This window comes from Phaseolus vulgaris, chromosome 3 (assembly GCF_000499845.2).
Source record: "Phaseolus vulgaris cultivar G19833 chromosome 3, P. vulgaris v2.0, whole genome shotgun sequence".
Classification (NCBI taxonomy): domain Eukaryota; kingdom Viridiplantae; phylum Streptophyta; class Magnoliopsida; order Fabales; family Fabaceae; genus Phaseolus; species Phaseolus vulgaris.
This window is the reverse complement of record NC_023757.2, coordinates 21,642,109-21,665,440: the sequence shown is the minus strand read 5'-3', so window position 1 is coordinate 21,665,440 and position 23,332 is coordinate 21,642,109. Positions and strand designations below refer to the sequence as shown.

The window sequence follows — 23,332 nt, the reverse complement described above, 5'->3', positions numbered from 1 at the left end:
AGCAACCGCATCAGATGGAGCGTCCGGTTTCAGAATGGATACTTTAGACAAAAAACTGTCTAAAGCAGAAAACCCCTAAAACGCGACAGGATGTCTAAGACACGTGGGTCAACCCATATGTAGTTAGGAATGTCAGAACCGACACCTACTGATTGGTATGAATTATTTCTCACATCACCAGATGCAAAATTAGTGGGATCGAAAGACTTTATATTTACAATAGTATTAGAAGACTCAACAAAGGAAGACATTACTAACCTTCTATGAGTAAAAAACGGGAAAGACAAGGAACTGCCTGAAGACTCAATTCTCGGATCATGCTTGAAGCACTCTAACACAGGAGATGAAACAGTAAACTTGTCAATGCTAACAAGTTTTCTATTTATAGAAAACTAAGAAGAGAGAGAATAAGGCATACTTTGCCCGACATCGTTTGATCACTCTTCATCCAAGGGTTCATGCCACTCGGCATCTGAAGCGATCACATCTTACCAACCGTAAGATCTCTTCGATCATAATTGTGCTCACCAAGTTCGAAAAAGCACGCGACACATCCCTGACAAACAATAAATGCACCCAACAGTCACATATGCCCTCGAGAATCCCAACGGTCAATTTACGACTCTTCAGAAATTAACTTCTTCGAGCGTAGGGGCAAGTGTACCGGTCGGGACCGGACGAGTCAGTCTCGAGCCTAATAACCGACTGAGTCGAAAAACATCTCAAGGCACGCAATAAATGATAATAACGACAATTACAATAGCACTTAATGAGTTAATTCATATCCCAGAATATGCAAGAATCATCTTCGACAAATCATCTAAATACTAATTAACTGAAAGATGATACAAATATTCTTCAGATATTCAAACATACCTATATACTAATGTACTTCACTATTAATCAGGAATCATGATGCACATTAGTGAATAACCATGGCAAGGTTCCATAACCAATACTATAAATAAAACCCTATAAGGAGGTGTAAGGTACGCTTTTATCAATTATCAATATACACTTTTTACACATAGTACTTACTTGATGGTCAGAGTATCAGTATTTGAGGAAAGAGACTCGTAGAAAGGAACCAGAGGATCCCAGACACATCAGCAATTGTACAACCAATCTCATGTACTATCTAGGCTCTCTTTGCCTATATAGGTACAAATAATATTATTAAAAGTACATTTTGTAAAAAAAAAGTGAGTATAATAGATTGAAATTTAATAGTTTGAAATAGAGCGTATCAAATAAAAGTGAATGTTACATATATGATTTTTCATCACAAATTACTGTTTCGAAATTAACAGGAATAAAATTGCAGTTGCCATTTTCCTTAAATAATATTCCATTCTGCATCAAAACGGTGTTCGTATTATTACCTTACAAAAGAATTTGATAATTACAGTTGTTCCATCCCTCGTCTAGTAGTCACAACTCACACCATAACCAAACCAAAGAAACCAATAGTTTCTCGCACTTGTATTTCAAAGCTGAAGTCCGTGTCCCCAGAATGTTGTTGGCAGCAATAAAATCTGATACCTCAGTCCCTGGCTGCACATTTCTGATGTAAAATATCTCTTGCTTCTCTCTGCAACACTTTTGTAGGAAAGAATTGGCTTTTTTCAGCGCAACATGATTCCATGAAACACAATCAAAAGGATTTCACAGTGAATCACACTCATGAATGCCACAGGTTCCCTCTGTGAGCAGTTTCATGTTTAAGCACCAGTGCATAGAGCATCTCATTCCAAGTGTCAGGTACACCAGGCAGACACCAATGGCTGCAATCTTGGCGACGATGAGGCATCACGGGGCCGACATTACGACCAAGATAATAGACCGATGAATGCCCATCTTTTCTACGAGCAGTCATTTGAGTTACATTCAACACCATGAACTTCTTAGTTTCAGAGATATTTGTGTGTGCAGACAAAACAGCATTGGCTATTTTGAATTGTAACCAGTTGTCATTAGGCACCAGTGAGGAGCCAAGCTCCGGAAGCGTTTCCAAATGACAGTTTCCACCGTTTTTCCAATCCCCGCCTCTGAAACATATCACACCAATATAGTTTCCCAAAGTATGTGTAAAGATATTTGCTGAATATTATTGTGGTGGAAACTCATCATTTGAAACGTCAAACAAACCTGAAGTGCACTGGGGCTAAAGTACGAAAGAAAATCTGGGTCTTGCTAGGATTTACTGTATCTTGTATCCAGTTCATTACTGTCTGAATGGACTGTTTGTATGCATCTTCTACCTGCATTTCCAGCTTAACATCCACGCCTTCTTGAAAATAGCAACCCCTGAACCAAAATACAAAACTTTGAACCCTTGTGCTTGGCAAAAAATTACAGATAAATGGCATGTACAGTTTAAGAGTGATACAACCAATAGTTTTGAATCATTCAAATTCATGGAGTTAAGGAAGCACACAACTTGAAGAAAGGACGACGAACAGGAATAAAAGGGAGAGAGCAAAAACAAAGTCATTTTTCAAAATCAATTAATCATCATCCTAATTTCAGTCCCCTTTGTCGCACCATTCAGAATCTGTCTAATTACCATAGAGAGATCATAGATGTCAAGCTGACACCTGATGCTGTTTAGAAAAATTATGTAAATTAATTAAATAGTGTGACTTATGTGAAATATATTTTGGGTCTAAATATGATTTAATAAAATAAAAGAGTTTATTGGTTAATATGAAAAGTTATCTTTAAAAAGAAAAATTTGATGGTAACCAATTTGATTGAAATTGTGAAGCAAAAGCAAACCAGGTTCTGTCTGCAATGGTGGTTGCTCACTATTGACATAAAAAAAAGTGTAACAAGAAAAGAATTGGAATGAGATAAATTAAAAAAAAGATTAAGGAAACTACTTATGGCTCTCTTATTAATTACTCATTACTCAGTAAGTTTAGGGTTTAGGGTATATTTCTATTATAATTAAATCACTATTATATTTGAATGTGAGAATGATAGATTATAAGATACTTCTTCTAATATGATTAGAATTTACATCTGTATCATAGTTTTCTATAAAGAAATTGGCCAATGCCGCAGTAATTCACATGGTCTTCCTTCCTCGAAATGAGGAAAAACAGAAAAATGCTGGTTTAAAAAAAATTTGCTGCACCTTAATCCATTAATTTCACGCAGAACATAAAGGGGAAAAGATAATCTTCCATTCATAAAATTAAAATTAGTGTTCACAAATGAGTAGTTTCTTCTATCCTCTTTTTCCAGTCTATTTTTATGTAATTCTTTTCTTGTGACACTGGTGATTGCAGAGACAGAACTCCCTATTATGCTTTTTTAAGATAACTTCCCATACTGACTAATAGGTTCTTTTATTTTGTTAAATCCAAAATACTCAATTATAAATGTCATGTCATCCTATTCGAAATTTTTTCTATTCATGTTTTCTCATTTTCAAACTGGAAATGTTAAAATGAATAAAAATATGGAAAGGATTGAAATACCCTCTTATTGTTTTCTCATAATTCCACCAGTGCCCTGTGTTAAGAACCAGGATATCTGCATCTCTCCACTTCTCAGAGTTCCAATCCATTGTATCCACTTTGAGAGTTGTCCTAATATTTTGAGGAGCTCCTTTAGGAGGCCGGCTCTGCAATACAAGAAATGGAGCTCTATAGTATTCCACTGTACAGTTAAAATCCTTGAATTTGTACACCAAGAACCCCTTGTGCTTTGTAATTGGGCTGCCATTCACTTCATAGATTGATTCCTTGTTAGAAACTCCAGTTGAGAGCAAGCATAAGAGTGATTCCCATTGGTTCCTCCCAATTGAGTCCCCCGCAAACACTATTCGTTTGTTTCGCAGTTTCTCCAACATCAATGTTGCATTGAATCTGTTTTATTAGTGAGAAACCGACTGTGTAAGTTTGCTTGATCTACTTTTGCTTTTAAAAGATTCACCAACCAAGTTATAAGATAAAATTGTTGAAATTAACCAACATTACACACATATATCACAAACTGACAGCATTAAGAAAAAAAAGAATATAAAGAGGATGGATTGGTAGTGTAAAAGTCATCCAATCATATATTGTCATATATGATAAAATTATGGATAAAGGTTTTAGTAATATAATGAATTAACTGTGCTATGTTGTCATCCAATCATAGCTCATTGACTTTTGTAATATAAAGGTGTTTTTACACTTTCACTATATAACAGTTAAACTCTCCAAAGAAAACTTTAGACTAGATATATAAAGGGAATGTAAGGAAGATAGTTCAAGACTCCAACTAAAGGCCAAGGTTGCAGAAACGATCAAAACTAACAAAGAAAACGGGGGTTGCGTAGGAAAAGACAAAGCAAAAAATTGTTGAAAAGTGAAAATGATGTGGAATTTAAAACAGAGAGAGAGACAATAATACAAAAGGAATCGAACACTTCCTCATGCTTATCAATATAGACATCCAAGAAAGACTCGAGTATCCGAGTGGAAACTGCACACACAAAAATGTTGTCATTTTCACATAGCTGCATGTCCCAATAGCTGAAAGTTACAAATGAGTGGTAATGAGACAACGGAACGATAGCAAATTGAAACCCAAATGTTGGGTCGCTGTCCTTCTGACAATATGTCAGTTAGATGGTTAAAGACATTCATTCAAAGCCACAAACCGCGAGTATCTTTATCTCTTATCATTCCAATTTTCTAAATACTTAAAGTTAAGCATGAACATCGTGATACTCGATGGTTTTGTTCCTTAGAGAAATTATTATTAGACCAGCATTTGAATTTACCATCTTCATCCAACGATTATTACTGAAGAAAGACATGAGAAACATAACGAACTTGAGAAGTAATAGAATGAAACCGGTGGAAAAGAAACATCAAACATCTACCTTGGCAAGTTGCAACTTCTGGGCTGCCACCTCCACTTTGTGTAATACAAATCACGTCTTCCATTCTCCGAACATCGAAAACCTTCGTCCAGAAAACTGCAATCTTTTGATTGATACAAAGGGTAGCTCTCATCCCAAACCCATTCCCCGTCAAACAAATCACACCCACCACCCTTACCTCCAAGAAACTCAACTCTGCGTTGCCCAGTAGACCCGTTTATCCGCAACCAAGCAAACCTCTGTGGTTGGTCCAAGAATCCAAGTCTTGAAGCAGGGTATCTATTATCCGAATAGAAGAAGCAACAAATCACAAAGACAGTAACAACAACAAACCCAAGAACACCCAAAGACGGCTCGAACAACCTTAAGCGCTTAGACCTCCTGATAGCTTCAAAAAGTGGCATGACTTCAGCTTCATGTTGTGATGAGTTCTTAGGAGAAGACATTAAACAATGAAATAAAAATCAAATTCAAGATTGTGGGTATGGCTTTAACGGTGGGAGTGGTGGAGTGGAATAAGGAGACCGAAGAGAGAGTTAAAAGCGGAAGGCAGAGTGAGAAGGGTGGCATGCAAGCAAGATGGCATTCATGGCACGCATTAAACAGAAGAATCATGTTTTTGATAACTTGGCTTGGTAGGTCAGTTTGGTAAATAGCATCAATGAGGAACAGCCAAAAGAAAGGGATGGGTGTGGAGGAAGCAAAGAAGCATTCATTGATTCAGTCATTGAGTTTCAGTTTTTTTTCTAAACTGAGATTTGGTGACGTATTCAACAACACAATGAGGCTCAGAGCAACCAAGACTTTGCTCCCACACTCTCAAGAATGCTTTATATAGAGAATTTGGGTGAACCCACTAACCCACTATACAAAATAATTAAGGGAAAATGGGTTAACGGTAGAAAGAAACGGTCCCACGTTAGTTTGAACTTTGAAAAGAGAATGAGAGAATGGCTTAACCCTGAACACACGCGCGCAGATATCGTGTTCTAAGTTTTAACAGCGGTTAAACCCTCCTATCTTATTCACTTCACTTATTCCTACTCCTTCCAAAAAAAACTAACAGTAACACAATTCAATACTATTTACTGTAAGCCAGAATTAACAATTTGTGTTATTCCATCTAATATTCACTAAAAAAATATCTTCTAAGTTTAATAAACTAAACATACTTAACAAAATAAAAAAACTATTTTTGTATTAGTATAGCTGTAATATTAATTTTGTTATAGTAACCTAAAATTGTATATATTTATATATTATGTGTATTATTATATACTACGGGAACACAGGCACTGACGTACCTACCTGTGTATCCGCATTTTTTATTTTTGTTTCTTTAGTATTTTTTTTATTTTTTAAAAACAATTTTTCTTAATAAAATTAAAATGAGAAGTTAAAGAGTATACAATTAAAGAGTAGGTTAATAAAATAGTGGAGAGCGGTAATTAAAAGTTACATATGGCAAAGAGAATGAATGAATTTATTTATTTACATGAAAGTGAAAAGGAAAAGAGAAAAGAAAGTGAGAAGTATGGTAAAAAATGACGTGTTATGTGTAGTGGAGAGAGAAAGTGGGGAGTAAGTACCTATATATGAGAGAGAAAGTGTGGGAAGTAGGATAAGTGAGTTATGTGCAGTGGATAATCATAAAATTCGTTTCTTAAATCAATTTTAAAATTCTACAATTTTAATAAAAGAAAATATCAGTTTAAATAAAAAAAGTAACGTAACAAATTTTCACTCTCACGCTAAAGTGATCCACAAAATATTACAAATATTTTTAATTTTTTATTTAATAGAGGAGAAGATCTTTAAAATAGAAAAGTAACTAATCAATCTATCCACTCTCTCCACTCTAAGTTAAATAATAACAAATAAAATAAATTTTAAAATTATTTTATTAATTTTTGAAATTATAAAATGTCCAAATAACCAAAATAAATTAATACAATAAATTATTAAGTAAGGATAAAATGGAAAAACAAATTAAGAGCAGTTAAGAGGAGAATAAGAAATGACACAATAACCATAATATAATAAAATTAAATATTAATATAAGGATAAAATGGGAAAAAAAATTAAGAGGAGGAAATCCCATATATATATATAATAATATAATAATATATATAATATATATATAGGTATAGATAAAGAGTTCATCCTATAAATTTATTGAAATTTATTATATATTACCCTTGTTTTGATCATTCTGTGTAATCAACTCGTTCAATGTAGTGGTGACTTAAGAGTGGAATATTGAAGTTTATTTTTAGTTAACATGGAATTTTTAGAATATTAGAATAAAACTATAATGGACAGCTAAGTGAATCCACATTTCCTTCTTTCTTCTGTTTAACTTATATAACTTACGTATAGAAATAATTTTGGATAAGAAAAAATTAAAATAATTTTGGATAAGAAAAAATTAAAAAAAAATAATATGTAAAAAAATGATGAATTAATTAATCAACATTTTTTTCTCCTATGGTTTGAGTTCTATCATTCAAGCTTTTTATTTTCTTTCATTGGTGGTTTTGAGATCGGAGAGTGTGATGATGTTTATGTTAAGTTTAAGATTCACTTGATGGATGGTAGATAAAAAAGAATGATGGTTTTACCAAAGAATAGAGTTGTTTGAAATGGGGTGGAGAGAGTGATTGAAAATAAATGTTATTTTATTTGATATATGTGGGAATGGAGGAGTGAGGGTGAGAGTATGCTCTCTTTATTTCTATTGTTGCCTTAAAATAAGGAAGTAAGAGAAGAGTGGAGTCACATAACATTAATTTTAAAAATTAAAAAATAATTTTATAATGACAAAATACTTCATTATATATATATATATATATATATTATATTATACCTATATATAAAGGGGATTCCCCTCTTAACTGCTTTTATTTTTTTTTCCTATTTTATCCTTATATTAATATTTAATTTTATTATTGTATTATGGTCATTGTGTCATTTCTTATTCTCCTCTTAACTGCTCTTGATTTTTTTTTCATTTTATCTTTACTTAATAATTTATTGTATTAATTTATTTTGGTTATTTGGACATTTATAATTTCAAAATTAATAAAATAATTTTTTAATTTTAAAATTTATTTTATTTGTTATTATTTTACTGGAGAGTGGAGAGAGTGGAAAGATTGATTAATTACTTCTCCGTTTTAAAAATCTTCTTCTCTATTAAATAAAAAATTAAAGATATTTGTAATATTTTGTGGACCACTTTAGCATGAAAGTGGAGATTTGGTATGTTACTTTTCTGATTTAAACTGATATTCTTTTTTTATTAAAATTGTAGAATTTTAAAATTGATTTAAGAAACATATTTTATGATTCTCCACTACACATAACCCACTTTCTCTCTCCTATATATGTATCTACTTCCCACTTTCTCTCTCCACTACACATAACACATTCTTTTTTTTACCATACTTCTCACTTTCTTTTCTCTTTCCTTTTCACTTTCATGTAAAATCATACTTTCATTTCTTTGATTAATTTTTCTGAAACCCTAATTTGACATTTGTTTCATGAAATTGTAATTGAAGTTTGTGACTAGAGGGAACGAAAAGACTCAAAAGTTGCGCGCTTCATCACAACAATAGGTAATTCTCTTTATATGCATTTCAATTTGTAAAACACTAATTTGTCTTCTGAAATTGTGATTGAAACATGTGACTAGAGGGATAAGAAGGACTCAACAAGAGGAAAGAGATGTACATGATGAAAGTCATCATAAGACCCTTTTTGGTAACAATTTTATGGATTTAAATGAAATCATACAGAGCATTAACTAAACTATATTATCATTTCCTCATATTTTACGGAAAAGTTACTTCCAATTTAATTTTTAAGTTTTTTGTCATCACCATTTCTTTATCTTTGCTCTTCCTCTATATTTTCTTCTTTTAGGTTTTGATTTTTGAAATCATCTTAACTTTTCATAAAGTTATGACTTTAGAGACCACCTTCAAAATAGGTTCTCTCACCGGAGAACATTATGTAGAGAAGGTATGTCATCGTGTTCTTAAATCTATGTTTTACATGTTATACTAATATTTTGTTTGTTTTTTATTTGTTAATTGTAGAGAGTTAATATTCATAGCAAAAAAGAGGAATCATAGAAGGATTGTCGCGCTCACTCCCCCAATCGTAAGGTTCTAACCCCAATCGTAAGGTTCTAACACGAAGGAACATTAGATTTGGGTGCGAAAGATGAGAACAATTTAAACGAGTCTCTATACAGGTCCAAGCTGAAGAAAAGAGAAGCAGATTTCATTGCATTTTCTTCTTTTGTATATAATATTTTTCAAACAATTGAGGATGAATTTTTGGTTTATTGTTTAATGGTGTCATATGTACTGTAATGATTGTCATATATTATTGGTTGTTTATAGACCTAATGAAAAATAATTCCTATAATCGATAAAATATTAAAAATTATTAAAAAAAATATGAAATTCAAATTCTATTTAATTATTTTTCGGTTGAGTTTGCAGTTTTAAATAAATTTTAACTATTACCAAATACATATATTTTTACCCATAATTAATAAAATATTAAAAATTATAAAAAAATATGAAACTCAAATTCTATTTAATTATTTTCTATCTTGAGAGACGGTTTTGAATTCAAATAGTAATTTTAAATTTTAAATTTTGAAAATTCATTCATTCTCTTTACCATGTGTAACTTTTAATTACCGTTCTCCACTATTTTATTAACCTACTCTTTAACTGTATACTCTTTAACTTCTCATTTTAATGTTATTAAGAGAAATTGTTATTGAAGAATAAAAAAATACTAAAGAAAGAGAAATAAAAAATGTGAATCACAGTACTCTTTAAGTGTATACTCTTTAACTTCTCATTTTAATGTTATTAAGAGAAATTGTTTTTGAAAAATAAAAAAAATACTAAAGAAATAGAAATAAAAAATGTATACTCTTTAACTTCTCATTTTAATGTTATTAAGAGAAATTGTTTTTGAAAAATAAAAAAATACTAAAGAAATAGAAATAAAAAATGCGGATACATAGGCACGTCAGTACCTGTGTTCCCGCTAGTGTATATATATATATATATATTAAATTTAGCAATTGGGGTGGGGTGTATTTCGAAATCAGTTGGCCCAATACAAATTATAGTCTGTTCGGTAGGGACCAAATTGTGCGGTAATCAAATACCATTTTGCACCATAGTTTCCATGTGCACCCACCCATTGGTTGATTAAAGATCAAATTGTCTCTTTATTGTGGCCACTTCTTGCTGCCACCACCGTTTCTTATGTGTGTTGTTTTTTGAATTTTAAAATTTTAAAATTATGTTCTTTTATAAAAAAAAATTAGATTGTATAATTTATATTACATAATCTAGAATTATGCAATGCGGAAGATTTTGGAATTATATAATTTAAAAGTATTTTAAAAAACACTTATAAATTGTGAAATCCGAAAAACTTCTTTTTAATGTAAAAAATAATTTTTAGATTATTTAATTTAGAAGTATTTTTTTTAAAGTGAGGAATTTTTATAAGTATCAAGTATATGGTGCAGAAATAAATTAGGAGGTTGCAAAAATAAATTCCCGTAATCGAATTTGGTTGGCCCAATTATTTACACTGAGCTTAGTCATCGTCACATCGAGAGCCATCGAAAGCTCTCTGGAACAGTGGGAGTTGCAGATACTGCCAAGTTTGTGAATCTTTGTTTCTCGTATCCTCTTTTTGCTCTTTATCTGCGTCGATTTCAGAACTTGTATCTCGCTTCAGTCAAACTATGTGTTTCTCAAACATTGCTGGTAAGAAATTGAATTCAATTGATTAGTTGAAGAATTAATGATGTCGGCATGCTTACTATTACTCGCTTCTTTGTGTAATTAAGAAGAAATTAACTTCGCAATTATTTCTTATGAGATGCCCATTTTTTTAAAACTCGTTTATGGCTGTAACCACTGTTAACTCTTCCGAATTTCTAAGGGATATAAGTGTTTGTGTTGTGTTAGTAGGGATTGTTGTTTGCTCAAGCTAATGAAAGATGGCATGAATTCCCGATTATTGTTGGACTGTGCAAAAAGTTGCATATTGGCTTCTTCTCCTGTTTTCAGAAGACAACAATTCTTGATAAGGTGTGTGGAAGGCTCCATTGATCATCAACCTCTTTCTAGAGATATGCAAGTCCTAAGGTCTATTGAGGTTGACCCTGAGAATCTTATTCGAGCAATTACTCCTGCTCTTGATCATACCAGGCATAAAGGCCAGGCTGGTATAACAACATTCTTGCATTCCATCTCTCTATGATCCTTTCTTTTTTAATAGACAATAAACCACAAATTTAGTACTTGAAGTATTACTCTCTCTCCTAAATGGTGCCTAAAGTAGAAAAACTACATTTGTAAATATTAAAAGTCATGATAAGTAGTTTCCTAAATCTTAAAAAAAAACTTTAAATTGATTCCTGAAAGTTACTGAAATATATGAATGTACGGACTAAATTGATGAATATTCAATATTTGGTGGATTACTCATATATGTATTTTTACTTCAAGGACTACTTGAGAGTGAGTTATACTTGGGAGACCATGTGCATGTTTGGATATAAGTTTGCTAACTTAAGTTCAGATTAAACTTAACCAACCTTAAGTTTGCAAACTGAATTTGCGAGGGAACCTAAGTTTTGCTTCTGAAAAATTGATTATTCAGACAAAATTTTAATGTGCAGACCTATTTTTTAGGATAACCAAACATGCCATGAAACTGGGTTTATTTTTCAAATTGAGTTTGGAGCATCCAAAAGAAAAACCAACGTAGCCCAAATTGGTGGTTCATTCAGTTAATGAAAAAGTAATCCAGGACTAACCCTGTATCTTTGTATTTTATTTTTGGCTGAAGAAAAAGAAGTAATGTGTAATGTATCCTTCACTTTTGTTTCAAATCAGGAAATATAGCTGTTATTGGAGGGTGCCGTGAATACACAGGGGCTCCATATTTTGCAGCAATTTCGGCCTTAAAACTTGTTAGTGCAAGCACTCCTGTCGCATCTAGCCTTTTGCCATTTAACTGAATTCTTGACCTGAAAAAGAAAGAAATTTTCTTTCTGTCAATTCAAATTATCCCATTATTTTCCCATCCATGCAGGGTGCAGATCTGTCCCATGTTTTTTGTACAAAAGATGCTGCTCCTGTCATCAAAAGCTACAGTCCTGAGCTGATTGTGCACCCTGTTTTGGAAGAATCGTATGGTGTCGGGTATAACATCCAGTGCTCTAGTTAATGTTATATTTTACCCCCTATATGAACATTTCGAAACCAAGTGGGTGTTGTGTTTAGTGAGAGACTAATTTCAGGGAGGAAAACAAGAGATCCATATCAAGCAAGGTTCTTGCTGAAGTTGATAAGTGGATGGAAAGATTTGACTGCCTTGTTGTTGGTCCAGGCCTTGGAAGAGACCCATTTCTTCTAGTATGCTTTCTCTTGAATTCTTCACTATATACCAGTTTTATTGCACATGGATATATCTTGCTTACCTTTCACGTATTGTGTTTACTTTAGATATTTGAGTTTTATCTTAAATCCATAATTTTTTGGAAGGCTTATGCATTTAGTCTTTTAGTGAGTTGTGTTTCTTCTGACTACATGATGCAATCTTAGGTCAGGGCTTTGTTATCCCTGTCCCATTCCCTCATAAGTGAACATGTTAATGTTAGGATGGTAAACCCCATCCATTTTACCATTAAGCAGGTATGATGTATCTAATCCATTCATGTAATGCTAATTTCAACCGTGATCATTCTATAAAAAAACAAAACAAACAAACTATGGTATAGTGACCGACAAAAAAACACTCATTTAAGGAAACAGACTACTGGAGAAGAACCCAGGGTTTTTTTTAACACATATTGAAACGTTCATTTGGCTTAAAATGTGGCAAGGCATAGTTCTTGAAACTTAATGCTATTTTGTACTCAAGTTTTTATCCTTGTGTGCTGCAGACAATATATTTTTCTTATTTCAGTTCTATGATATTTTTTATATGCTTTTATGACATTCTTTCAGCCACTGACCACCATCTTTATTTCAACATTTGCTCAATACTGTCAGGATTGTGTGAGTGAACTCATGAGACATGCAAGACAGTCAAATATCCCAATAGTTATAGATGGGGTATGTATATTGAGTTTTAGATATCTGGCACAAGGTTTGATAAACATGTGAATCCTTTCATTTTTTTTCACTCTTTATGTTTGAGCATTCTGATTAAATTTTTGGGTGTTGTTCAGGATGGTCTTTTTCTTGTTACAAATAATATTGACCTTGTCCGTGGCTATCCCTTAGCTGTTCTAACACCAAATGTCAATGAATATAAGCGTCTTGTTCAGAAAGTACTGAATTCTGAAGTAAATAATGAAGATGCTCCTCAACAACTGATATCTCTTGCCAAACAGTAAGTTCCTCGATTCCACATACTAGCTTTTTTTATGCCAATGCTGTGAGGCAATTGATCTTTGTATGTTTTGATGTTTATGAAACATGTACCTAGACAATGAGTCTGAGTTGTAAAACCATGTGCATCCACACATGTACTTGGACTAACAGAGTGGTAAAAGAGCATGTTTTGTTAGTTTTCATTCTGTGTTGTTAAATTTATTTGCTCAGCTCTTGAGTGCTGTGCAATATGTAAAAGCAGGTTATAATCCTTCTGATTTTTTTTGCTAAAAGAAAATTAATATATTTTAACAATAAATAAAGGGAGTTAGATAATGGCTTAATGCTTAAGTTGTTTGCTTTGATCCCTGATTGTAGTTATTTCTCACTGTTATCTATGTTGTGGTTCAATGCTCAATTTTAATGACAATGATGGACTGTTTTTAATGAACAGGATTGGTGGCGTTACTATCCTAAGGAAAGGAAATTCTGATCTTATAAGTGATGGTAACTCAGGTAGGTCTTTCACAAATGTAAGTCTTATTTTGTTCTCTTTTTTGGAGGAGGGGATCAAAGATTTACTTAGTTTTTTGTTCATCCTTCTCTATTAATATTCTGCAATTGCAACAAAGAAGTCTTTCATTTTAAATTGGTCTGTTTTGGTGCACGTGTTGGTCTCTCCTGTGGCTATATTGATTAGGCCTTTAGGTTTTGGAACACAGAAATGTTCTACCAAACATGACGAAAGATCTAGTCATGGTACAATCGACTCCAGTAGATAAATTGTATCAGCATAAAGAATATTAATAGAGATTTGCAAGTGCTAAGAAATCGTTTGATTGTGGTGTTATTTTCATTTATGCAGTCCAAGCAGTGAGCATCTATGGTTCTCCTAGACGTTGTGGTGGCCAAGGTGATATCCTTTCTGGAAGGCAAGTCCTCTTTTTTTGTTTCAAAATTCTCGTATGCTATATGTTTTGGCGGTTCGTCTCTTAGCGCGATGAGAATTTCTTTATTTTGTCTATTGCCAAATTTGCTGATGAACTTTCAAGTAGAATATTGATTTCCTCTTTAAATGAATGAATTATATCCTCATCTTTTTGGGTGGACAACTAAATCTAATACTTAAAAAGTAGTTCTGGAAGGAGATTATTTCGGTAATGCTGTTAAGGCATTCTTCAGTTTTAAACTATCCTATCATTAGCTCTGAGAATTGGAGTAAAGCGACTCAATTACTGATTGGCAGGAAGTATGTAATTACTTATATGTTGTTGGCTAATTTTGTTATTGATGAGAAGAAAATGGAATGACATTGCCATCTTCATTATTTGAGTTTTTCAAAATCAAGATGAGATAAAACAAAACATGGTAGAATCCATTCCATCCGACGCTTCTGTCCTCCCAACTTTTTTTTGGGGATTATGAGACCTACTTACATTTTATTTAATATGATTTTTACTCCATTCCTCGTTGGATATCACGTGATATCTTTAATCCATTTCTTCACATTCTACTCCATTGTAGACATTTTTTAGTTCCATTGATCATTAATTGTGCAGTTCGAAGATGAAGTTTTTTTATTCTTTTCTCTTAATTGGTGCAGTGTAGGTGTCTTCCTATCATGGGCACGTAAACATATCTTGTCTGCTGATTCAAAGTCGCATCTCAGTAATAAAAATCCAACAGTTTTGGGATGCATCGCTGGGTCTACTATACTGAGGAAGGCTGCATCACTTGCTTTCCTGAAGAAGAAAAGATCCACAGTCACTGGTGACATCATTGAATGCTTGGGACAATGGTAGCGTATTCTTGAATGAAATTATTTGTGGGATTGTGACCAAGTTATTATTAAGCTTTTGCATTCTTTGTTGCAGTTTGGAAGACATTTCTCCTGCCAGTTAATTCCATGTGAGTCTTTGTGGCCTCCAGATGCTTACCCTTGGCAACCAAATTTGCGTATCCTGCAATAATATTTTCCTTCTTTTGTTGAGTTTTCTCCTTTCTTGTCTTTATTTCTCCCCGTTTGGTCTGTATTTTTATTTTGAATATTTAAAATATGTCTGTCTGTTGTGTCATAATAGACGAAGCGTGTGGAACAGAGTTTGGTTAAAATTTAATGTTAAAGGTGCACAATGTATTTATTTGAGTTACTTGTATTACATTTTCTGAGTTGCCAAATATCTGTTTTGTGCGGAATTGTCAAAATTAGCTTAAGTTAGTTAATTGGTAATAAATTAGGTTTTAACTCGTAAATTAGTTGTACCATGAAAAGTGATGAGATGGTTATTGAATTAAAAATATGTAGTAGAATTAGTTGATTAACTAGTTAGACTTGAAAATATAATTACATAAAAGTTATTATATAAATAAAAAATTATTTTATGAAAAATAATAATATTATGTAAGTATAATTGTAGATTTAAAAAAATTAATTCTTATTAAATTTTGTAGTGTTTTTATTTAGTTTTTAAGAATTGGACATGTCATTTATTTAAATTAGGTAATTTAATGAGAATTAATCAAATATAATTTTTATTTATTTATAAACTTTTAAAATTTATTTATTTCTCAATTTAAACTATTGTTACATTAATTTTTTTTTACAATTTTTATTGTATGTAATTTTTACATAATATCATATATGGGGCCTTAGTTACAATTTTTTTTAATTTGAATTACATAAAAAAATAAAAACTAAATAAATAATAAAGATTTTTGTCTCTGTACTATTGAATAAAACTTAATTTTTTTAATTTAATTTTTAAAACTTTGATTATTTTGAATATAATTGATTGAATTAAACTGACTTAAATTTATTAGATTGAAAAATATATTTTGAAATAATTTTTTTATTATTAATAATTCAAATAGCTCAAATAGTTAAAGTTTATTTAATTTGATTTCGGTTACTTGACTTAAATTATAATGTAGTTCAGTTCATAAAAAAAATTCAATTAATCTAATCTTGTTGAATTACTTTTGGAGTTTAGTTCATTAATTATATTTATTTTTAATTAAATCACATTCTCCATTACACTCCTTTTTACTATATGTTTTTTTCTCATCGATTGGAATTTATTTAAATATTCAGAATTTAATCCATAAATATTTCTTAAGTTGATATATTTTAAATTATTAAAAATGAATATTATATAAAAAAATTATGAAATTTGTTAGATTTATATTGTGTATTAATTGAAAAGTCAAGTTACGTTTCTACTATATCCGATTTTTAATATATCCGATCCGATTTTTAATATATCCGATTTTCAAACAGAGTAAGTTCATTTTTACTCTAAAGATATTTATTATATGTTTTATTCTTAGGATTTAAATATTTCTCTAAACTTGTTTTATCATATGTTAAATTTTGGTGATGTTTGGATAACTTAGATCTCTACATTTTGAATGTTTGAGGTAAAAAACTTTCATGATAAAAAATTACATATAAAGAAAGTTATCTATTATTTTTTAATAGAATCTTGAATAATTAATCTAGATAATAAGTTAATCTATTAACTATATACATATTGGTTATAAAGCTAGTAAAACTAACGTCATAATTTTTATAATTTTTCAGAATAATATATCAATATTACCATCATGTATATAGTTAATTTGTAAAATAAAACAAGTATAAGGCTTGATTAAGGTATATTACAATAATATGCAATATATATTTAAAATAAACAACGATATTATAATATACAAAATTCAATCTATTATAATATTCAGAATTTAATCCATAAATATTTCGTAAGTTGATATATTTTAAATTATAAAAAATTATTGAAAATGAATATTATATAAAAAAAAACTACGAAATTTGTTAGATGTGTATTAATTGAAAAGTCAAGTTACATTTCTACTATATTCGATTTTTAAATAGAGTAAGATATTTATTACATATTTTTTTCTTAGAATTTAACTATCAATTTTAATAGAAATAGTTGAGAAAAATGTTTCTCTAAACTTATTTTATCATATATTAAATTTTAGTGATGTTTGAATAACTTAGGTCCACATTTTGAATGTTTGAGGTAAAAAAAATTCATGATAAAAAATTACATATATAAAAAGTAATCTATTATTTTTTAATAGAATCTTAAATAATTAATCTAGATAATAAGTTAATCTATTAACTATATAGATATTTGTTATAAAGCTAGTTAAACTGACAACATAATTTTTATAAATTTTCAGAATAATATATCAATATTACCATCATGTATATAGCTAATTTGTAAAATAAAATAAGTATAAGGCCTGATTAAGGTATATTATAATAATATATAATATATATTTAAAATAAACAACGATATTATAATATACAAAATTCAATCTATTAATACGAGTTCTATTATTTAAAATAAAACAAGTTCTATTAATAACACAAGTTATCAAATATTTTTTCTAACAAATATATAATATTGAATTAGTTTATATTTTAACCAATAATTTTAAATAATTTATTTTAATTTTATGAAAATAAAATAAATATTTTTAGTATTCATAAATGCTCGTATATATAAATTAGTTTTTTTCAATAAATATCCAATAAGTAACAAAGTGAATAATAAGACAATTTTTTTAGAAAAAATGGATAACATATATTTATTACTATTAAAATAATACTTATATAAAATATTCTTTCTTTATTCAAAATTAAAAAAAAAAATCGGTAGAGTAGAAGAAATAAAGAAAAATAGAAATTAATTAAGTATATTTGAAAGCGTAGGAGAAAGAAAGAAATAAAGAAGTGAGTCACTTTTTTTATTTCACTCTCAAATTGGTGGAAATGATTAATAATTACTTTAAACAACATAATCTACTTTTAACATCTCGTGTGTCCTGTTTCTTTTCGTTTTTAAAATGAGATGAGACCAAATATGGAATGCAAATTTAATATCACGCTATGTTGCATTCTCACCTGCAGACAAAACGAATCTCTTAACGTGCAAGAAAAGAATAGCAAAAATAAAGAATAGTCAAGTCCAATTTGGATAAATTTAACAAGAAAAAAAAAATATAAGATAAAAATTATGATAAGAAGTATTTTGTCATCTCATAAATCACTTAAAAATAAATTAGTTTTTAAATTTTTAAATACAAAGTGTTAACATTCATTATTTTGTTAATTTATCACTCTTTCTTAATTCTTTATTTTAACTAGACAAAATCTTTACTTAAGATGTCATTTGGGAAAATAAGAAGAAAAAAGGTAAAAAAAGACGTTTCACAATTTTTCTCCTCGATAATTACAAAGTTGCAGAATCGTTTCGCTTGTGGTTGTAGTGACTAACACTTTGTACATTATATCATGTGTGCTTATCGAAACAGACATCTTCAATCGTAAAATCATCGTTAAGATAGTATTATTAGGGTTAAAAACTATTTTGAGAGGTTAAGGAAATGAAGTGTGTTTAAATTATGTTTGGTTTTGATTATTAAGTAAAGTGAGGCGAATTAAATATATTTTAATTCATAAATAATTTTTTTTTTCTTTTTTTTTTCAGAATGTGCAGATTGAAAAGTTTACAGAAACCGAGCTCTTGTATGCATTTAAATAATTGGCGAATAAGTTGATTAATTGGTTAAGAAAGTTGAGTGGCAATCTGTATTATAGTCTGTATGCTATGTAATTGAAAATTTGAACATAGAATGATGGTAGGGAATTTAAAAGCAGAGTTTTTATTAGATTGAAAAGCGTAACTGTGCACCGATAGAAAGAGTAAATTGTGTGTCTAATGAACCAAGTTACACATTCCAGTAGTGATTTCCCAACCTAACCATGTAATTACATTTCCCCATTCATGCCTTACACTCTCCAAAGGAAGCTCTATTGTCTGGCTGCAACAACTGCTGGCCCTTCCACCTGATGTGTATATATCATCCCACCAGTTTCACAATTAGTCAACATAATTGGATCTCAAGTTCATCATCCATGGAGAGCAAAATAATGGAGCAGTGAAATGGCAAGTGTACTTTAAGATATTTGTTTCATTTTGTTACCTTGAAGGTTGCACCCCAGATTTCCTCCTCGTTAGCAGGAACTGCAGTAATCTTATTTTTAGGATTCTCATAACTCATCAACCCTCCAACAGCTGTGGAGTAGAAACATCCTGTTCAATTAGAGAGCAAGAGTGTCAGCAAATGAATGGGAATTGTAATAATATAAGCACATGATAGAAGATAATCACCTTGAGGGAAAGAAGCAAGTGACTTGCCACAAGCACCTTTAAGCAATTCTGCATCATCGGCAAATGCTACATAGCCATCAGCAGTAATTCCCCAATATAGAGGTACCTTACCATATTGATCCTGTGAAAAATAATAAAAGCAAAATGAGCAAGACATGAAAGCTTATAGTGGATCATGAGAATTGGTATGTGGGAATATGTTTACTGACAGAGGCGAGGAAGAGGGTAGAAGTGGATTTGTCAAAAACAATGAAAGCAAAGCTCCCACTGAGATGGCCAACAACATGATTAGCAGGGTAGGGTGCTCTGTCACGCAAAGCTTTATAAGCCTCAATCACCAACAATACTTCATTAGCTGACTTAGCCAGTCCATACTGTTGTCTCAAGTGCCCCAAATTGTCAAGCACTCCCTCAAACAAGCAGAATACCTCATCCTTCACAGCAAAAGATCTGCAATTTCCACTTCATACTTAGATAACCAGATAAGACAGACCAAATTAATCATTGCACACTGCATTCTTACACTCATTCATCTTCTCACTTTTCCAATCAAACATTTATTTTCTTTCTAAGTTCTCCTAAAATTAATTACTTTTTCTGTTTCAATGCATTCATTGTTTTTAAAAAGTATCATTTGTTGTTATATATATATATATATGTATGAAAGAACTTTAAACTGCCTGAGCGATAGAATATCTAGTAAAGACATAAGATTGATTACCGTAATAAACTTTTATGTTTTTATAAATCAAATTAGTTATGGCATAATAAAAATTGGAGTTTCATTCATTTGATAATTCATACAAAATATTTTTCAACGTCAAATTTCTGCCACAAATCTCCGATTTCGACTTTGATAAGACACATAGGTTTTATCCATAATTTAGTTGGTACAGACAAAAAAAGTTTGTCAACGAACGCAGAATGTTCAGATTTAGATTTACGGTGAAATAATGAGAACCAGTACCAAAAGGAGACTGCTAATTCTTTCTTCACATGCTAAATGTAAAAAAAAAAAAAAAAAAAAAATTGTTTTTTTATGTCAGTCCCATACATAATTTAAAAAATATTTTCAGATTTGAAATTGTTATTTATAAAATCCAAACAATTTAAAAAATATATATTTTAGATTATTTCTGGATTATATAATATAAAATATATTTTATATATAATTTATAATATATTTTACATATAATTTAAATATATATTCTGGACTATATAATCTAATAAAAAAAATTTAGATTGTGTAATCAGCTAATCACGAATCAAAAAAAACTTTTAAATTACATTTGAAAGATAATTAAAATTTAAATTATATAATTCAAAATATAAATTATTTTAAATTTTTTTATATAAAAACACTTTTGTAATAAAAAATTTATAAGAGTGACAATAAAGGAACAACGAAGAAGCAGTCCAAAAGGAACAATGAAGGAACCCTCTTTTTTGGCAAATGCTTCCTACACCCAACATATTTTTTAATTTCCAAAAATGCTCTTAATTCTGAAAATAAAAATTTGAAATTGAAAATAATATATTTCGGAAAAATAAATCCGGAAGTGATTATTGAGTTCCAGAAACAAAAATCCGAAAACAAAAATTAAAATTCTATTTTGGATAAAAAAATCCAGAATTGAAAAATAATACATTTTAAAAAAAAAATCCAGAAAAGTAATTATTGTGTTTCGGAAATGAAAATCCAGAAATAAAAAATGAAAAACTCATTCCGGATAAAAAAATCCGTAATATAAAATTTCGTTCCAGAAAAAAAAATCCGAAACACATATTTCGGAAAATTTTGTTAAGAACAGTTTCGTCTTTTCCGTAAGATCGGGTGCAGTGATATGGTGCAGGAAGCAATTACCCTCCTTTTTTAAACTCGTTGGGCCATTAAGGAACCAAGAAACCCAATAATATTGGGCCATCGAATTGCCCAATGTAAAATCCGAAAATATAAAATAATTATATCTAGTCAGAAACAATCATTTAGAAATTCTCTTAGGTGACGATAGAAGCAATAAACTACATAGAGTTTTAAAAAATGGAATTTAAAAACTCTAAATAAAATTTAAATCTATTTATATATTAATAATCTTTAGTTAGAATATCAAAGATAATCCAGAAACAGTGATTTTTTTTAATTTTAGTGTTGTATCTTTCTTGATCGGTTTCCTTTAGTCTAATAATTGATTTTTCTCTCCTTCTAAATGACTTTATTTCTTAATAAATTCTCTTAATCCTCTTCGATTCTTTTACTGAGAATTATGAAGATTCTGTAACGTTATTAACCCTTTAGAATCATCGTCGGAGCATTATGGCATGCTTAATTGGATCAGCCCATGATATATTCTAATTAGATTCTATCCATAAATGATGGAAAATCTTTAAATACACCCAGGAATTTTCGTTACCATAAATTATAAGAAACTCAAGAAGGAAGAGACTTACTGATCCGGATTACCTGGATCATTTTCATCCATTGCCAAACACTCATTCGATACATGATCAGGGATGTTTTAAATAAATTTTAAATTCAATTTTTAGTAGCCCTTACTTTTTATAAAATATATTACATTATCATATTGTTATATTATTTCATATTATAAATAAAAACGAAAATACATTTCTTATTTGAAGAAATTAAAAATAAACAAATTCATACAATATTATAAAGAAACTTAAGTTTGAGTTCTGTATTATTTGATTTTATAAAAAAAAAAACAGTTTTTTTTTAAATAAAAAATAAACCTGACAACATTATAACAATTGGCCACATAAAGAATAATCCACAAATATTATAACTGTGGGAAGAACCAACCACGGTAAGCACAATTATTTCAGTCATACTGTGGTTAGTGAGTGATGATGATCAGATTGGGCAGCATCAACCGTCCAATCCAATCTGATGGTTTGACGTTTATGAATTAATTTTTTTTTCTAAGAGTTTATAATTAATATTTGTGTGATCAAGGAAGGAGCAGGCGTTGGGTTATTTTACCTGGGTTGCCACGGCGACTCGTTGTGGTGGGTATAAGCTAGGTGAACATGCTCTCCCATCTCCACCGACACTGCGGAAGCGTTCTTCTCCTGGAACCGCTTCCACAGCGCCGCCGCCGTCATCTTTGGCGACGGAGTTCGGCTACCGGCGGCCACGAGCTCGTCCGGCGGCGTGACGATGGAACTGCTGAAGACACCCAACATTTTTCAGCGCTAAATTGTTTATTTCCGTTTTCTACGCATTCACCAGAATGTTGTGACGGAATGGGATAGGTAGATGGAGCGTGCGTCCATTGGTTTTATAGAAGGATGGGAGGAGGGTAGTTTAGTGATTTCAGTTAAATAAATTGTAATTTCTGAGTATCTAAGAACGATAATAATTGATGAATTTAGACAGGTGACACGTGGGACCACATTGGGCGACGATTTTATTGTTACTGGAATCGGACAACATCAGTTAGTGGATCCCACCACCTTCTTTGAATGCGCCTCTCCTTCTACACCTCCTATTGCTCACACGCCCTCACTTACGCTAATTTTTTTTCATCTATTATCTATTATATATATATTTTTTAGTATTTCGTTCCCTCGCGATTATTAAGACTTGTTCCGGTAATAGGTTTATCTATTACTTAGAATTTAAGATCAATCATAATTTATATATATATATATATATTTTAATTCAATCCAGTGTTTTTTAAAAGTAAAATTATGATTTTAAAGTGAATAATGATGAGTCAGTGATTATATTATCTCAATAAAATTTGAAAAAAAAAATATATTTTATGACTTTTTAGTATTCGAAAGCAAAATGAAAT

General features: G+C 30.4%; 3 protein-coding genes across 7 annotated transcripts; 1 reads left to right on the top strand and 2 right to left on the bottom strand.

Annotated features, from left to right (window-relative positions):
* Positions 1 to 1,330: 1,330 nt before the first annotated feature.
* Positions 1,331 to 5,771, bottom strand: LOC137806856 (protein trichome birefringence-like 11). Of its 2 annotated transcripts, XM_068607196.1 has the most exons (5): positions 5,246 to 5,698; positions 4,883 to 5,161; positions 3,486 to 3,875; positions 2,149 to 2,307; positions 1,331 to 2,048 (listed from the first exon to the last, which is right to left on the bottom strand). In XM_068607196.1, the coding sequence occupies exons 1-5, from the start codon at positions 5,326 to 5,328 to the stop codon at positions 1,682 to 1,684; spliced, it is 1,278 nt and encodes a 425-aa protein (XP_068463297.1). In that variant the 5' UTR covers positions 5,329 to 5,698; the 3' UTR covers positions 1,331 to 1,681. The 2 variants fall into 2 exon arrangements, with proteins under 2 accessions (XP_068463297.1, XP_068463296.1); XM_068607195.1 differs by having other exon boundaries at positions 4,883 to 5,771.
* A 4,713-nt stretch (positions 5,772 to 10,484) lies between these two features.
* LOC137806855 (ATP-dependent (S)-NAD(P)H-hydrate dehydratase) lies at positions 10,485 to 15,463 on the top strand. Of its 4 annotated transcripts, none has more exons than XM_068607192.1 (11): positions 10,485 to 10,695; positions 10,903 to 11,159; positions 11,833 to 11,909; positions 12,032 to 12,141; positions 12,240 to 12,354; positions 12,994 to 13,056; positions 13,173 to 13,336; positions 13,772 to 13,833; positions 14,183 to 14,249; positions 14,921 to 15,115; positions 15,192 to 15,463. In XM_068607192.1, exons 2-11 carry the CDS (start codon positions 10,925 to 10,927, stop codon positions 15,217 to 15,219), a joined length of 1,116 nt encoding a protein of 371 aa, XP_068463293.1. In that variant the 5' UTR covers positions 10,485 to 10,695; positions 10,903 to 10,924; the 3' UTR covers positions 15,220 to 15,463. The 4 variants fall into 4 exon arrangements, 3 of the variants coding, with proteins under 3 accessions (XP_068463293.1, XP_068463294.1, XP_068463295.1); XM_068607193.1 differs by having other exon boundaries at positions 10,501 to 10,695; positions 10,900 to 11,159; XR_011080437.1 differs by having other exon boundaries at positions 10,537 to 10,695; positions 14,926 to 15,115.
* Positions 15,464 to 18,982: 3,519 nt separating this feature from the next.
* Positions 18,983 to 22,850, bottom strand: LOC137806859 (stem-specific protein TSJT1-like). Its single transcript, XM_068607198.1, has 5 exons — positions 22,516 to 22,850; positions 19,727 to 19,967; positions 19,518 to 19,638; positions 19,330 to 19,439; positions 18,983 to 19,192 (listed from the first exon to the last, which is right to left on the bottom strand). The coding sequence occupies exons 1-5, from the start codon at positions 22,716 to 22,718 to the stop codon at positions 19,157 to 19,159; spliced, it is 711 nt and encodes a 236-aa protein (XP_068463299.1). The 5' UTR covers positions 22,719 to 22,850; the 3' UTR covers positions 18,983 to 19,156.
* Between the last annotated feature and the right edge of the window lie 482 nt (positions 22,851 to 23,332).

What these genes read in the sequence shown, in the direction of transcription:
- LOC137806856 (XM_068607195.1), bottom strand. Translation starts at nt 5,328, where the DNA reads ATGTCTTCTCCTAAGAACTCATCACAACATGAAGCTGAAGTCATGCCA. An exon ending in AGAAGTTGCAACTTGCCAAG is followed by an intron (nt 3,876 to 4,882) that starts GTAGATGTTTGA and finishes CTAATAAAACAG; the next exon opens with ATTCAATGCAACATTGATGT. An exon ending in TTAGCCCCAGTGCACTTCAG is followed by an intron (nt 2,049 to 2,148) that starts GTTTGTTTGACG and finishes GATATGTTTCAG; the next exon opens with AGGCGGGGATTGGAAAAACG.
- LOC137806855 (XM_068607192.1), top strand. Translation starts at nt 10,925, where the DNA reads ATGAAAGATGGCATGAATTCCCGATTATTGTTGGACTGTGCAAAAAGT. An exon ending in TATAAGTGATGGTAACTCAG is followed by an intron (nt 13,834 to 14,182) that starts GTAGGTCTTTCA and finishes TCATTTATGCAG; the next exon opens with TCCAAGCAGTGAGCATCTAT. An exon ending in ATTGAATGCTTGGGACAATG is followed by an intron (nt 15,116 to 15,191) that starts GTAGCGTATTCT and finishes TCTTTGTTGCAG; the next exon opens with TTTGGAAGACATTTCTCCTG.
- LOC137806859 (XM_068607198.1), bottom strand. Translation starts at nt 22,718, where the DNA reads ATGTTGGGTGTCTTCAGCAGTTCCATCGTCACGCCGCCGGACGAGCTC. An exon ending in CTACCCTCTTCCTCGCCTCT is followed by an intron (nt 19,639 to 19,726) that starts GTCAGTAAACAT and finishes TATTTTTCACAG; the next exon opens with GATCAATATGGTAAGGTACC. An exon ending in ACTTGCTTCTTTCCCTCAAG is followed by an intron (nt 19,440 to 19,517) that starts GTGATTATCTTC and finishes CTAATTGAACAG; the next exon opens with GATGTTTCTACTCCACAGCT.